This window comes from Tiliqua scincoides, chromosome 10 (genome assembly GCF_035046505.1).
Source record: "Tiliqua scincoides isolate rTilSci1 chromosome 10, rTilSci1.hap2, whole genome shotgun sequence".
Taxonomy (NCBI): domain Eukaryota; kingdom Metazoa; phylum Chordata; class Lepidosauria; order Squamata; family Scincidae; genus Tiliqua; species Tiliqua scincoides.
Genome location: NC_089830.1, coordinates 20,443,721 through 20,459,488, shown reverse-complemented (window position 1 = coordinate 20,459,488; position 15,768 = coordinate 20,443,721). Strand labels below are relative to the sequence as shown.

Below are 15,768 nucleotides of genomic sequence, written 5' to 3'. Positions count from 1 at the left end.
AAACCAGGGGTGACCAGACTTGCTTAATGTAAAAGCCATATACAAGAAACTTCAGGTGTTTGAGAGCCATCATATTTAAGAAGCATTTAAGTTTCTTAAATATACTATTTACTCACCATGGACATTACCCTTTAATCCAGTAGACTCTCAGTTTGTTTTTAATGACAAACTTTAAACTTACTTTGTAACTTTGAATTACAAACTTCAAACTTAAAAATTTGTACGAGTTTTTAAGTTTTAAATAATTATGAAACTTAAAAAATTTTCTTTACCTTTTATATTAATTGTGATGCAAAAAGGAGCTTGGTCAACATATTTCTCTCAAAGAGTCGCATGTGACTCGCCGGTCGCAGTTTGGCCACCCCTGGGGGGCTATGTGTTGGAATGGGGGGGCGAGATACCAACTGTATGTTTTTAAAGATACCGTTCAACTCAGGCAGCCATTAAAATTCAGTTTGTGGGGCTTGGTGTGTAGGAAGGGAGGACGTGGTGCCTCTTCTGCCCCATCAAATCCTGGTTTACTGCTGATGGACTCAAGCTAAAAGGAAAGAAAGGCAGAGGGGCTCCATCATCACCTGACCCTGCCAATAGTGCCAGGCAGCCTGGGGAACAGCAACTGTTACCCTGCACGTGCCTGATCTCGGAAGCTAAGCAGGGTCAGGCCTGGTTAGTACTTGGATGGGAGACCGCCCAGGAATATCGGGTGCTGTAGGCTTTCGAATAGTCTTTCGAGACTGAAGGTTGCCAACCAACCTGGGGGGCATTAACCCCAAGGGAAGATCAGGGAGGGTCAAGCTCTACCCTCAATCAACCTGAAGATTTAAACCATGGTATAATTGTTAACCTAAAATAGCGGGTTTGACTTAATTACTCGTTTAGTCCAATTGGGGTAAGAGGAGATTCAATCTGATGAAAAGAAAAAAGAAAAAATTTGCACTGGTGCCCGGGGGGGGGGGGGGGAGGAGAGCATATTCCCAGACCCTAATGGCCCAATCCTATCCCCCCTCTGCACTGGTAGAGTGCACACTTAGCCAGTGCAGGCTGTCGCAACTGGGCCATAAAGCACAATGCGACAGCACAGAAATTAGTACCACTGGTGAGAAGGCTATGGCACTATGTCATCCTGCTGGAACCAGTGCAGGCCATGGCACTTTGTGGCAGGTCAACTCCACACCGGGCAGCAGAAGGGTAGGGAAGGGGAGGGGGTGGGCAGATTGGGCACAGGAGCAGTGGCAGTGCTGCACACCTTATCCTATCCCCTTTCCCGGGGCCAATCCGCTGGTAAGAGGCAATGTGAACGTGCATCATGGTTTAGTAGGCAGAGGTCGAAGTTATCCCGTTACAGCCGCTAGAGCTTACCCTGGGTTTGGAAAAATAAGAGGGATGTGGAAGGGAGAAGAGTGCTGTGCTTGAACGTTGGAGAGTGGGCGGAGTGGAGGATGGCACATCGTGGGGTAAGGGGGGCAGCATTTGGCTGGCAACCTTCAGTCTTGAAAGACTATGGTATAAGCCTACAGCACCTGGCATTCCCAGGCAGTCTCCCATCCAAGTACTAACCAGGCCTGACCCTGCTTAGCTTCTGATTTGGCATCAGGAGTTCTTGGGCCAGCCCTGGTGTACGTCCAAATCCTGCCGACATCTCAGAAAGTCAGAAGGGTTGCATGGGAGTGGGGAGGAGGGGGGCCTCTGGGCTCTGCAGACCTGTAGTATACTTCTCTTTCTCTTTCCAACGAGCAACAAAACAAGATCAGGGTAATGCTCCTTAGACCAGTGGTTCCCAAACTGTGGGCCGCAACCTGATTTCTGGTGGGTCACCAAAGGGTGACGGAAAGATCAGGTCACTCATTGCCTCAAGCCCCAAGGCTATTCAAAAATCAGATACTGACCAGATGTCATAGTTCCAAAAGAAAAATAGACGAGTGTTTTTAGCTTTTATTTTGTCATATCTTACGTGACAAAACAAAAGCTAAAAACTATTGATTTCATGTGGTTAATTTTAAACACTATAATACCTATTATTAAATTTAAAACTATATTACATATTTATTAATTACAAGAAGGCTAGGTATTGCCCACTCATAGGGAAAAGGAGGACGTTTCAGTTCTTTTCCAGGACACGAGGCTAAAAAAGAGGATATGACCTGGAAAAAGAGGACATGTGGACAGTCTGCCTACAGTGAACTAAGCAGCAGCTCTGCCCCAGCAATTGATGACATAGTACTGTCTTTTTTTCTTACTGGGCAAATGAAGGCAGCTCTCCCTGGTGCCTCTCCTCTCCAGTGTCCAATTGCGTAGGGGTCACTTGGAAGTTACCATAGCAGCTGAGCTGTTTGGCAGCTCATCTTGTTTTCCCCCTGTGTTTTGGGTGTGTGCTGCTTTAAATGGACCAAGCTGAGCAGAGCAGCTTCAGAAAGGCAAAAGTGTGATTTTTTTTTAACTTGTTGGGTCCTTTAATTTCTTTTTAAAAACCTTTTTCTCCCCGGCCCACATTTGGGGTACACATTTGGTTCCTGTTGCATATATGCAATGCTGGACAGAAATGACTTAAGCTCATCATAGCTAGAGCTGTACGGATCTGATTTTTCTTTGAATGTAATATTCCCTTTATTTACAGCAGGCACTTATGCAAAGCAGTAGATCAGCTACACCACATCTTTAGCCAGCATGTAATTAGTCTGTGGAACTCCCTGCCACAGGATCTGGTGAGGGTGTCTGTCCTAGATGCCTTTAAACTCACATCTGCCTAGCCCACAGGTGTCCACATTTGGTCCTTGTTGTGTGTATGCAATGTTGGGCAGAAATGGCTTAACTTGTTGGGTTAGTTGAGGCTCTGCTTATCCTGTCTGCATGTCACTGCTCTTGAGCTTGGAGATCTTGGGCCCTAGAGAGGGGTGTGTGTGTGTGTGTGTGTGTGTGTGTGTGTGAGAGAGAGAGAGAGAGAGAGAGAGAGAGTCACTGCATCCAACAACTGTTGTGAAAAGCAACACAGCCACTTGCATTTTCTGTGAAGTTTTTTAAACAAATAAGACTACAATCCTATGCACACTTTTCTGAGTGTAAGCCCCATTGGACACAGTGGGACTTACTTCTGACTAGGCAGGCATAGGGTTGCACTGAAATCCCCTGGTGTTTGACACTTTTAATCCATTTTTGCCCAGCCCACCGGGGTGCACATTTGGTCCCTGTTGCATATATATGCAACATTGGGCAGGAATGGCTTTAATTAGCTTGCTGGCCTAGGTGAGGCTCTGCCTACCCTGACTGCATGTCACTGACATTTAGTGGGGTATCTCCAAAACCTGCTGCCAGAATCTGGAGTGCCAGAAAGGTGGCGTGGGGGAGACAAGACAAGCTGATGGTGCTCCACACATCTCCCGTTCTTCTTTTCTCAGTTAGTACCGAGACAAGATTGTTCAAAATCGAAAAGCATTGGGGGAGGAACACAAAAAGGCTCCAGCACACTCAGGAAGAGCTGGCAGTGGGGATAGAGAGATCTGGCCTTCCTTTCACTTCCTCTGTTTTGCAATGTTCAGCCGCAACAGCCAAGAATCATCGCAGTCCGGTGGGAAGCGAAGACCGGGTGGTTTGGCTACACGGGCTCCTGAAGCAAAATTTTTGTCCAGTGTCCCTTCTGTTGTTCAACATGGAGCAGGTAAGGGACATGTTTGGTATGTGTCTTATCGGGAAAGGCTGGTGGTGTACATACATAAGACCTTTATTGGCATAAAAGGCTGGTGGTGTTTAGGACGAGGGATGGCCAGATTTGATTAGATCCTTGGGCAGAGACTGGCTTTGCAAGAAGGAATAAGCCCTCTCCACTGAGGGGGGACATGATTGAGACATACAAAATTATGCAGGGGATGGACAGAGTGGATAGAGAGATGCTCTTTACACTCTCACATAACACCAGAACCAGGGGACATCCACTCAAATTGAGTGTTGGGAGAGTTATGACAAACAAAAGAAAATATTTATTTACTCAGCATGTGGTTGGTCTGTGGAACTCCTTGCCACAGGATGTGGTGCTGGCGTCTGACCTGGATGCCTTTAAAAGGGGATTGGACAAGTTTCTGGAGGAAAAATCCATTACGGGTTACAAGCCATGATGTGTATGTGCAACCTCCTGATTTTAGAAATGGGCTATGTCAGATGCAAGGGAGGGCACCAGGATGCAAGTCTCTTGTTATCTGGTGTGCTCTCTGGGGCATTTGGTGGGCCACTGTGAGATACAGGAAGCTGGACTAGATGGGCCTATGGCCTGATCCAGTGGGGCTGTTCTTATGTTCTTATGTTCTGCTTGGAGCCTAACCAGAAGCAACACAGCTAAGCAGCCCCCTACTCTGGCACAAGAAATCCTGAGCTGATCATCTAGATCAGGGCTCTCCAAACTATGGCCCGGGAGCCACATCAGACCCCCCACAAGATTTTATTCAGCCTGCAGTAACTTAAAATATTTTGATTGCAATTTTTTTTGCCAACACATGACATTTTCTATCATTATAGATCATTTAGATTATTCATTACAGATCAACGCTCAGTTTAAGTACAACATGATTTCTTTGTCATTGTCATTTCTCTTTTGTTCTGCATCATATCGTGCTGATTACAAAAAAAGATCCAAGTAAAACTTATTCATGTATTTAAATTTCTTTCATTCATTTATAAAACTGATTTTATTTTTTTTTTTTTGGCCCATGAAAATGTGAAGAAGAAAAAATGATGTGGCCCTCATATTGAAAAGTTTGGAGTCCCCTAATCTAGACTAGAGCATCAGAAGATGCTGGAGGGCAGAGGAGGGATGCAGGTTCTCTGAGAGGGATTTTATCAGGGGGTACAAAGTTGCTTTTGGGCCTTATATCAGTACATAAGAACATAAGAACAGCCCCACTGGATCACACCATAGGCCCATCTAGTCCAGCTTCCTGGATCTCACAGCGGCCCACCAAATGCCCCAGGGAGCACACCTGATAACAAGAAGACCTGCAAGGCCTCCTGGGAATTTTAGTTAAGAACATAAGAACAGCCCCACTGGATCAGGCCATAGGCCCATCTAGTCCAGCTTCCTGCATCTCACAGCGGCCCACCAAATGCCCCAGGGAGCACACCTGATAACAAGAGACCTCATCCTGGTGCCCTCCCTTGCATCTGGCATTCTGACATAACCCATTTCTAAAATCAGGAGGTTGCACATGCACATCATGGCTTGTAACCCATAATGGATTTTTCCACCAGTACTGGTGAGTCCAGGTGAGATCAGAAAATGCAAGATCCCAGGAAATTTCTGGGCTCCCCTTTGGATCCTGGGCCCCCTTTTTGTTCTTGGACCTGGGTACAAATTACCCCCTCTACCCCCCTCTCCTAGACCCTGGAGGGATGCTCTTCTGCCAGACTCAGACACTCAGACAGCAATCCTAACCACACTTTCCTGAGAGTAAGCGCCATTGAACAAAAGAGGACTTACTTCTGAGGAGACCTGGTTCGGTACCCTCAGGCACTTTTCCCCTTTGGAAGAACCCCCCCCCCCATTTCAGGACAAACACACAGAGAAGGGAGTACCTTACTCTACTCCCTGCACCCTGACAGGGGCTTGACATGCAGTCATTAGCAAGGGATTTTTTTTTTCTCCCCTCACTAATGGTTTTTGTCTCTCTTTTTTAACCATCTTAAGGAAAATTTGAAAGTTAAAAACATGATTTATATTCCAGGCCTTCAAGCTAAGCACTGTCAATTCCCCCATTTCAAATACCATCTCCCACCCCAAATACAATAGATTCTAAAGTCACCTTTTCCAAAACGGTTTCAAGAATTCCAGCCCACCAAGACGCAACCTCCACAAATGTGTTTGGCGTAAAATACATTTTTTAAAACATCCACATTGAAAGACTTAAATCAAAAATCAAAAGCAGTGCTAAGGTTAACACTCAGGTACAAAATAGCTGCTGTGAAATTAAAGTTTATTTTGATGATGCAGAGACTACTACTGCTCTACCCGAAAGACATGTACAGTAAAACCCAAATGGACTGCAGGGATCATTGTAGTTCTTGTTTTAATGCCTTTCCCCACACACTAATTTTTCCCATATTGCTTGATCTGCTGATTCTAGCATAGTGAGAAATATTATCAGCCCCGAATAGCTGTAGGCTAGCAAATTGTACCAGGGAACAGCACTGAGGAAAGCTGGGAATCCTCTCCCCTGCTGCTAAGCCAGTCATCTTGGTTAGTGCTGGCAGCCAAAAACCCAACCTCCAAAATGCTCTTGTACTCTCCAGAGGTCTGAACATGTCTAGAAAGGAGGGAGTGATCAAATGCAGGTCCCCTGATCCCTTGCATTGGAATCAGAGGGAAAAAACAAAACATAGGGGAAGTTTTGCATTGCTGCCTCTCTGATGACCACTTTGTCTGCCTCATTGAGGCACGTTCTTTAAAAGCCACAAAGCAGGAGGGAGGTCTAGCCAGCAGTTGTGGCTTTCACCGTCATGATGTCCAAACAGCGTGTGCTGAACTTTGGCCTGTGGGGCAGCTGTGAAAGGAAAAGTCAAGAGAAAAGCAGGACTGCACTGATTCCTCGCCTCTCGATGCAGGAAATAAATACATGGGGTGAGAGTTCCCTTCAAAAAGCAAGGATCTTTTCATTCCTTCTCTCTTTCACTGGCCGACATTCTCCCTCTCTCACCCCAGTGATCGTCTTAGCCGGAGGTTGTGCCTGCTTGCAGTCCGACAGACGTCCCCTTCGCAACCACAATGGACCCCGAGAGAGCAAAAGAGCTGCCGCAATCGGTGAAGAAGTTTTATAAGGGGGAGCCTTTGGCCCTGGGGGTGAGTACAGAGCATGGGGTGCTTGAATCCCCGAGATCCATCCCATGATATTCTGCCCCCTTCCTTGCTTGAGAGCCATGGCCACTCTTCCTCCAAGGAACTCAGGGTGGTGTACATGGTTCCTTCTTTTGTCCTCACAACAACCCTGTGAGGTAGGTGAGACTGAGAGACAGTGACTGGCTCCAGTTCACCCAGGAAGCTTCATGGCTGAAGGGAGATTTGAACCTGGATCTTCCCGAACCACTACACCATCCTGCCTCTCACTGTCAGTGCTGCTTGCAGTGTACAGCTTGAGCAAAGTAGACACTGAGCTGGGCTAGAGGAGATCTGTCTTCCATTTGGGTCATTTCCCTTTTATACAAGGACCTTTCTGAACCCCAGAAATATTTTCAGTTTACAAAGAGGAGGGCAGACCCACCTAAGCCATGATCAACCAGGTAAAGAGATCCTTAGCATGCCATTCAAAGTGAAAGAAGGGGCCAGGTTATTCGTATCTCATCAGATGTGGTTTCCCAAATGCGCACCAAATGCTGTATTCTCAATGTGAAAAATGTGTTCTTGTATGCAGAGGTGATCTCCATGCTGGAGAAACATCATGCATGGCATAGACCAAAGCAGATCAGGTTGGTGGGGCATGTGCTGATGGTAACACCCTCTTTCATGTTGTCTTTACAGGTCACACAGATACTCCTGGGCGTCCTAACCATCATGTTTGGGGTCGTGCTAAATGTAGGATATTATTACGGATACCATTTCCCGTATGTGATCTTGATGACACCTCATTGGACTGGAGCCCTGGTAATTCTAAATATCGGGGTGCAAAGAAAATGTACAGGCTTCCTCCTAGAGAATAACAATTATTCATCCAGTGCAATGAGAGGACTGTAGTTCAGACCTTGTTCTTCATCCTAGTCCTGCCCAATGGCAGACAGTTCTATCCTAGTCCTGTCCAGTGGCAGAGATCATTGGATAGAATTAAAGAGCTGGTGCCACTTTGACAATGCCTGGACTGCAATTTGGAGGTTATGAACCTGGAGTCAAGCACAGTACTGAGTGCCATGTGAGTCTCAGCTCTCATGTTTTCAAAGAAAGCTTCTAGTCCTCATGGACATGGTAATAAGCTTTTGTAGGGAATGTATGGTTGAACCTCGAGCAATGCCTGGTGTTCTTCCAGTAATTAGGCAGTGGACCTTTCTTGCTTAAATCAGTCTTGAATTATGGGAGGTGGAGGAAGAGGGGGAAGAGGAGGAGGGGTTCTTTAATGAAACCCCAAGCCCTGATTCCAACTCCGTTTTAGTCAAGTCATGGTACCCCTCCTAACTTTCCATGAACAGTGACTACCGAGGCTGGCTCAAAAAGTAAGGTGAGGCTGGGCCACTGCTAGCCCCCTTGTCATTTGCACAACTGCCACACTGGTTGTCACTCTTTCCTGTGCCTGGTGGAAGTGGTTGAAATAATACAAATTGACCCTCAAGCTGTACTGATTTAATTAACCTCTTTGGGTTGTTGGGCATGTCTTCTCCTGGAGTGGAAGTTGGGCACTCGCAGGCTTGAGAAGAATGGAGGCAGTCAGCAGGAAGGGTGAGGGAAGGCTGGGAATGCCCACATTGCACAGAGCCTTATAAAGAGTGCTTGGCAAGTTGGAGGCAGAGCGGCAGTCTGTCTGGAGCCTCATCCTGCATCTGTAAGACATCCAAGAGGCCTCTGTTACCAGAAGGAGTCTTCAGTGGCATGTCTTCACTTTGTGCCCAGAGGGAAGGACACAGCTTCTCAGTGCTCCTGCTCTAGTAGAGTAGTTGAAGACCTCATAATTGTCACTCTGGCCACACTGAATGGACAAATCCCGTGATTTTTATGGACTTGCCCACCAGAAGATCTGTCATTGTTCTTCTGCCCTTTGCTTGACAGCATCAGATGGTGTCCCATCTTCTTGTTCTTAAGTTATGAACTAGTGAACCTAAACGGAGGGTACAAGATTGTCTATTTATGATGATGATGATGAGAATGATTTCGCATTTCTGATTTGTTCAGTGGCTCTGACCTCCTCTTCCATCTCTTACAGTACATCATTTCTGGGTCACTGTCTGTGGCAGCTGCCAGGAACCCGAAGCCACCTCTGGTAACAAACCTTTTTGGAGACTGGGTGATGTGATGAGATGGATGAGACAGGGCAGGGCATTCTAGGTTCTTTTTTTGGTTGCCATTTCAGACCCATCCCTAGAGTCTGAAGGTCTCTTGCACCATGGACATGTGTTTTCTTGATGCAACCCTCTCATTTTCTTTCTGTGCGTGGAAAGAACCTCCCTGCACTGCTATCTGTTTGGGAAGAACTTATCAGTAGTTACATGTGTGAAGGAGCAGAGGTGTCACTAGGGTCTGTGTCACCTGGTACGAGAACTCCCATGATGGGCCTCCTCCTGTACCAGACTACATGGAGTAAATTGCAATATTGTATGCACAGCCCCAAATACAGTGGCATCACTAGGGCTGGGGTCACTCCCATTAACTTGATTGATTGATTGATTGATTGATAACAGGACAGGTGACCCAACAAATCAGCATTAAAAAAAGTGGCCAACTTAATGACACTCACACAACTGAATAACTTTTCTAGCTTTTCTAGCTCTGATACATGGAAATGAGAGCTGACTACTACTCAAATCATACTAACACCTCATTGGTTCCCTGCTGTTTCATAATAACACCTCATTGGCTCTCAGGACAATCAGTCTCATTGATCAATTTTCATTTAAGAAAATGCAGTTTTTGTTACATAAGTCAGTTGTGTTTTATTTTTCTGGGTAATCAGCCATTGCTTTTGATAGAATACAGACAATTCAGCGCAGTTTGTTTCATTGCATTCTGCATTAAATTACCTGTGAAATTATATGTAATATGGTTCTGTTATTTGTCCATTCCCAAGGTTCCCAAAATTTTGTCTGCTAGTGGAGTCACTCCCCCTGGGGGTGTCACCCGATCCAATTTGCTCCCCCTCACACCCTCGTAGTGATGCCACAGGAAGGGAGGGGGGTACAATTGGAGGGTGGATACTGTAGGATGGAGGATGCAACTGAGAATAGACTACCCTGTTCCAGCCATGGCACTGGGCAAAGTCAAAGGGCAACCAATGTCGAAAAGAGGGCAGCTTGATCCCCCACAGAAGACACAAATCTCAAATAGCAGAGAGCCACCTAGACAGGGGAAATAGCAGGAGGGGTGAACGTCTTGTCTCCTGTTTGTGAACTACTTAAAGTTACCTGGTTGTACACCCTGGAAAAGAGGCTGCTTGACTAGCTGGGTCTTTGATTGGATCCAGGAGGGCTCTCCTTTTTTTAAAAAAAATTTCTTTATTTCACATTGCTTTTAACTGGAGTTGAATTAGCTGCTTATACTGTATTGATTGTACAACAATTTCTGATTCTTTTTATCCTCTTTGGGTGCTCTTGTATTTTGCACCTTCAGCTTCTTGGGAGCAATCTGCACCGGCACACAGAGGCTGAATCCAGCCTCGACGGTGGCTTCTGTGGTGAGCCTTGCATCGGTGTGGCTTGGCCGACACAAGGCTCTGGGGTGGGCAGGGAGGAGGTGGAGAGGAGGTGGGAGGGAGGCATTCCTAGGCCAGTGGTGGCTTGCCCGGGGGGCGGGCGAATGGGGATCAGGAGGCGGGGCTGGGATCCAGCACTTATGCTGGATCCCAACCCATTTTCCCAGGGAGTTTGGAGCAACTTGAAGTCGCTCTGCTCTCCTCTGACTTGTGCCATCTCAGGAGGTGGCACAAGTCTGAGGAGACCCATAGGGGCAAAGACGCCTTACCCAGGGGTAAGGAGAAAAGTTTCTCCTTGCCTCTGGCTGAGCTGCTTTGGGCCCCTGTCTTGTGCTGGATACAATGCAAGCCTCTTGGCTTGCCTGTTCCAGCACAGGGTAGGATTGCGCCCTAAGTCACCTTCTTTACTGAAAGGTGGAAAGCCTGGGTATGAACCTTGGAAATGAAGAAAAAAAGACATTAAAATGTTCTTGTGGGATTCCCTACAGTGTATCCCATAGCATGTGACGTGTTTGGCATTTGGCCCAGGTGCATAATCACAATGGCAGGGGTCTTGGTCACCAAAGAGCCAAGATGCCTTATAAAACAATTATCCCTCTCCCCTAGGTGAAAGGCATGCTGGGAATGAACGTGGTCAGCACGGTGGCAGCTGGTATTGCGATTATATTGCTTTCTTTTTCACTGGAAACCAGAAGTTGGAATTACAATTATCTATGCTCCAGATTTTCTTCGATGGAACAGGATCCACTGACATGTTATGAATTGGTAGTCATCCCTCACGTGAGTGCATGTCCAAATCAGCAGTGAAGGGCGGGTCTTGCCCTTTGCAGGGTCCTGCTTCTGCAGGAAGAGCAGTTGTTCCAGTGTCACTCCTATCATTCCCAATTGTGAGGCATGGCATGAGCTGTGCCCAGCTAAAATGTGTGAAGGCGAGAAGAATGGATAGATGACTAGCTCCCTTGGAACTAATATCACATCTTACTTAGAGCTGCTGTCCTAGCCCTTAGTGCCCTTCAACTCACTTGGACTTATGCAAAGTGGTCATCTCTCTATCTCACGGATTTTCAGCCTTTTTCATCTCATGGCACACTGACAAGGTGCTAAAATTGTCAAGGCACACCACGGGTTTTTTTTGACAATTGACAGGGCACATCATGCTACTGGTGGGTGCCCACATCCTCCAATGGCCCTACAAATAAATGACCCTCCCCAATTTCCCATGGCACACCTGTAGACATTCATGGCACACCAAAGTGCCGTAGCACTGTGGCAGACAATCATTGCTCTATCTAGTCAATTTTCCACCAGTTTTCCCTCTGCAGTCCCCAAGGGTGTGTCCCTTCCAATAAGAGAAAAACCATCCCCAGAAGTAACCCTTGAAGTTAAAGTAATGATAAAGAGAAGCCACCCAACATGATATCTACCCAACTGGCTCTCAGGAGCCTTCCGAACCAGTGGAAGGCAAATGCCTGCCTTGAACTGACATGGCTTCTTTGAGGGGCAAAAAGCAGTCAATGTGGGGACCTAGTGATTCTTGAGGGGGGAGGTGTTCCATGATAGGCGCCACAGCAGAAAAAGCTCTTGTCGCCGCCATTGGCACTTCCTAGACTGGAAGGAAAGTGGTAGATGGTGAATGAACCCACAAGATGGTGATAGATGGCAGGGGAACCCAACTGAAGATCTTAAAGTGTGAACAGGTTCATAGGGAAGGCTTGGTTCCTAAGGTCCCTGGTTTCCCAGGCAGTTGGGGCTTTGAAGGTCACAACCAGGGCCTTGAGTTGTGTTTGGAAGTGAATGGGGAGCCCGGTGGCTGGTCAGGCCATCGAACCCAACTGCTCTCCTGACCCTTCCATGGTGCCCTGAGGATATAATGCTTCATCTAAGGTGGCAGGGAGTGATTGCCTGGGATCTCTTCTTTATCAACAGGATATCATACTTGGGATTATGGTGGTCTTTCTGCTCTTCAGCATTCTGGAGTTTTGCATCAGCATCTCTGCTTCTGCCTTTGGGTGCAAGGCTGTTTGCAATGAAACCTACACTGAAACGGTAATATTAAAAGGAGACTTGAGGAGCTTGGTAGATGAGTGGCTGTGTGGAGTCCAGGAGCAAGACCTGCTGTCTTCTCCCTTAAGAAGGTGTTTTGTCAGTATTCTCTATCAGGGTTGGAGTCCTGTACCATGGATGTACAGGACTTCTTTCTTTCTTTCTTTCTTTCTTTCTTTCTTTCTTTCTTTCTTTCTTTCTTTCTTTCTTTCTTTCTTTCTTTCTTTCTTTCTTTCTTTCTTTCTCTCTTTCTTTCTCTCTTTCTTTCTCTCTCTCTCTCTCTCTCTCTCTCTCTCTCTCTCTCTCTCCCTCTCCCTCTCTGCATTTACCAACTCATCTCCAAAGTCCCATTGCAGAGTAAACGACAGCTCTCTTCACATTCGCTTTGTAGACAAGCAACTCTTGATTAAGATGCATGGATTTCAGATTGTGTTGCTAAAATCCTACCCGCAGGAAACAGAATAGGCAAGTGAGATGCCTCACTGTTCAGAATAGGTAAGCCTGTTTAAATCACTGGTTCCCAACCTGTAATCCATGGATCACTGGTGGTCTGCAAGACCCTGAGAAGTGGTCCGTGAGATCTCAGGGGAAAAAAAGATGAGCTTTGATTACTTCCCGCATTGGCGGTGGCTGAGGGCGGTCAGTTCTCCACCCTCTCTGGTAGCCCACCGGGGAGTGATCGCTCAGGATACGCTTCCCCACTGATCCCCAGAAAGGCGGAGTACAGACCAACCACAGCCGGCAACAAAAGCAGCAACCCCCAAATTTCTCTATAAATAATAAATTCTCTCTATTACAAATTTAATTATATTTTGTGTGTGCAGGGGTGTGAGATACTGCATGTAGTCTACGACAATTCCAGTTTTTGCTTCAGTGGTCCATGGGCTCTTAAAGGTTGGAAACCACTGCTTTAAACGGTGCCCTTCCTACTCCGGAGTTTCAGTCAGAGCCCCTTCCCAGACCTACCTAAGCTGGCACTGATGGCGGGCAAAGCAAGAGCGCTGCCGTTGAGCACAGACACGCAACCCCCACGTGTCCCATGCCTGCTAGGCAGAGATGATGTTGCATGTAGGGTTCGCTGCAGCCCACGACGAGAAAGAACAGCCCACTCGGTTATTGGCAAGGTGCCCTTCTGTGCTCTCCAACATTGCTTGGTCTTTAGTAGGTGGGCAGCCAGGCTGTGTCCCAGAGAGAGATGGGTCACAACAGCCACCGGTGCTGTTGTTGATGGAGCTGCCCTCATTTTGTTTGTCTTGGAAGTGGTGGAATAAGGAAGGGCAACAGAGAAGGAAAATGACATTAACCAGAAAGACAAAGATAGGTGTTTTCAAATTCAAAGCAGGATCCCTCTTTACGTTTGGGTATAGGATAGGTTCAAAGCAGAAATTTAACATAGCTACCTTAGAGCAGGAGCAGAGGGTTAAACCCCTTATTACACAACCTGAGCATAGACCCACCTTCCCGATAGGGACCAAATATTTCCCACAGATCCTATCTGTGTCAAAATACTTGAAGTACAGAACTGCATTTTGCCTGCTTCTCATAATCCGGTTACAAAAGCCAGGAAGGTGTGGTCTTGCAACCAGAAGATCCAGGTACAAATTCCCATTCAGCCATGAAGCTTCCTGGGTGACCTTGGGCTAGTCACTCTGTCTCAGCCTCACCTCCCTCACAGGGTTCTTGCGAGGACAAAAAAGAGGGGGAGGAACCATGTACACCACCCTGAGCTCTTTGGAGGGATAGCAGTATAAAAATGTGAAAATAAAAGAATCTATAGTTTGACCATTGGTATCCATTGCCCTGTTCACATGCTGGTCAGTGGAGCAGGTAAACTCCTGGACTGCTCACACTTTTGCTGTGTTTTCTCCTCCAGGTTGTGGTGGTTTACCAAAACGTCCCTCCGAACAATGCTGTTGGTCCCCAAACTATTGACAAAGATGTCTTGAACCCCTGAACCGCCTCCCATCCACCCCAAAGGGCCTGCCATTTCTTGCTCCAAGCTCCAAAGGGAAAGGACTTCTTCATAACTATGAACTTGTGAAGAGAGCGGGTGTCTTAAATAAACTTTGACGAGAAGGATGTTATGTCTCCAGAAGCCAGTTGGTGTCTCTGGAAACACAAAATACGAACAAACGGGATATCGTAGAACAATAAACAGAGTCAACTGGCTGGTAAAATTCAGGCTCGAATTCTAATTTTGTAGATGGTAACCTTCAGTCTCGAAAGACTATGGTATCGCGCTCTGAATGGTGGTTCTGGAACTGGAACAGCGACTAGTGTGGCTGAAAAGGCCAATTCGGGAGTGACAATCCCTTCCACACTGGGAGCAAGTGCAGTCTGTCCCTGGTCTGTCTCCCTGGCTATGGGCCTTCCTTCTTTGCCTCTTTGCCTCAGACTGTTGGCCAAGTGTCTTTTCAAACTGAGAAAGGCCATGCTGCACAGCCTGCCTCCAAGCGGGCTGCTCAGAGGACAGGGTTTCCCACCTGTTCCACTCCTAAGGCCTTCAGATCCCTCTTGCAGATGTCCTTGTATCGCAGCTGTGGTCTACCTGTAGGGCGCTTTCCTTGCACGAGTTCTCCAGAGAGGAGATCCTTTGGGATCCGGCCATCATCCATTCTCACGACATGACCGAGCCAACGCAGGCGTCTCTGTTTCAGCACTGCATACATGCTAGGGATTCCAGCACGTTCCAGGACTGTGTTGCTTGGAACTAGACGTTTTTAAATTTGCTTCCATATTCAGTCACTCCAGCAGTTCACAAATTCTTTTAAAAATACAGGTTGAGTCTTCTGTATCCAGCGCAGGATAGTGACCATAAGCAACTCAGCCAGAGGTAAGGGGAAACATTTCCCCTTACCTCCAGGTAAGGACTGCTGGCCCCTATGGCTCTCCTCGGACTTGCGCCACCTCTTGAGGTGGTGCAAGTCCGGAGAGTGGAGTGGCTTGAAGTCACTCTGATCTCCCTGGGAACGGGGGCTGGGATCCGGCATAACTGCTGGATCCCAGTCACATCTCCCACTTCCTGCCCACCTGCCCCTAGGGCCGCCCACCGCTCACCTTTCCCCTCCCCAGAAACGCCTCCTCCTCACCTCCCCCCACCTACCTTTTGTGATTGCGTTGGCCCAGCTGACCCAAATATGTGTCTGGATTGCGTCCTTAGAAAGGCTTTAGTCTGAGGCAGCGACATAAGAACATGAGAACAGCCCCACTGGATCAGTCCATAGGCCCATCTAGTCCAGCTTCCTGTATCTCATAGCGACCCACCAAATGCCCCAGGGAGCACACCAGATAACAAGAGACCTCATCCTGGTGCCCTCCCCTGCATCTGGCATTCTGACATAACCCATTTCTAAAATCAGGAGGT

General features: G+C 47.2%; 1 protein-coding gene across 1 annotated transcript; it reads left to right on the top strand.

Annotated features, from left to right (window-relative positions):
* The first annotated feature begins 3,552 nt into the window (after positions 1-3,552).
* Positions 3,553-14,568, top strand: LOC136661598 (membrane-spanning 4-domains subfamily A member 15-like). The gene is made up of 7 exons (XM_066638916.1): positions 3,553-3,652; positions 6,680-6,817; positions 7,493-7,615; positions 8,880-8,936; positions 10,968-11,013; positions 12,288-12,407; positions 14,278-14,568. The coding sequence occupies exons 2-6, from the start codon at positions 6,743-6,745 to the stop codon at positions 12,389-12,391; spliced, it is 405 nt and encodes a 134-aa protein (XP_066495013.1). The 5' UTR covers positions 3,553-3,652; positions 6,680-6,742; the 3' UTR covers positions 12,392-12,407; positions 14,278-14,568.
* The last annotated feature ends 1,200 nt before the right edge of the window (positions 14,569-15,768 follow it).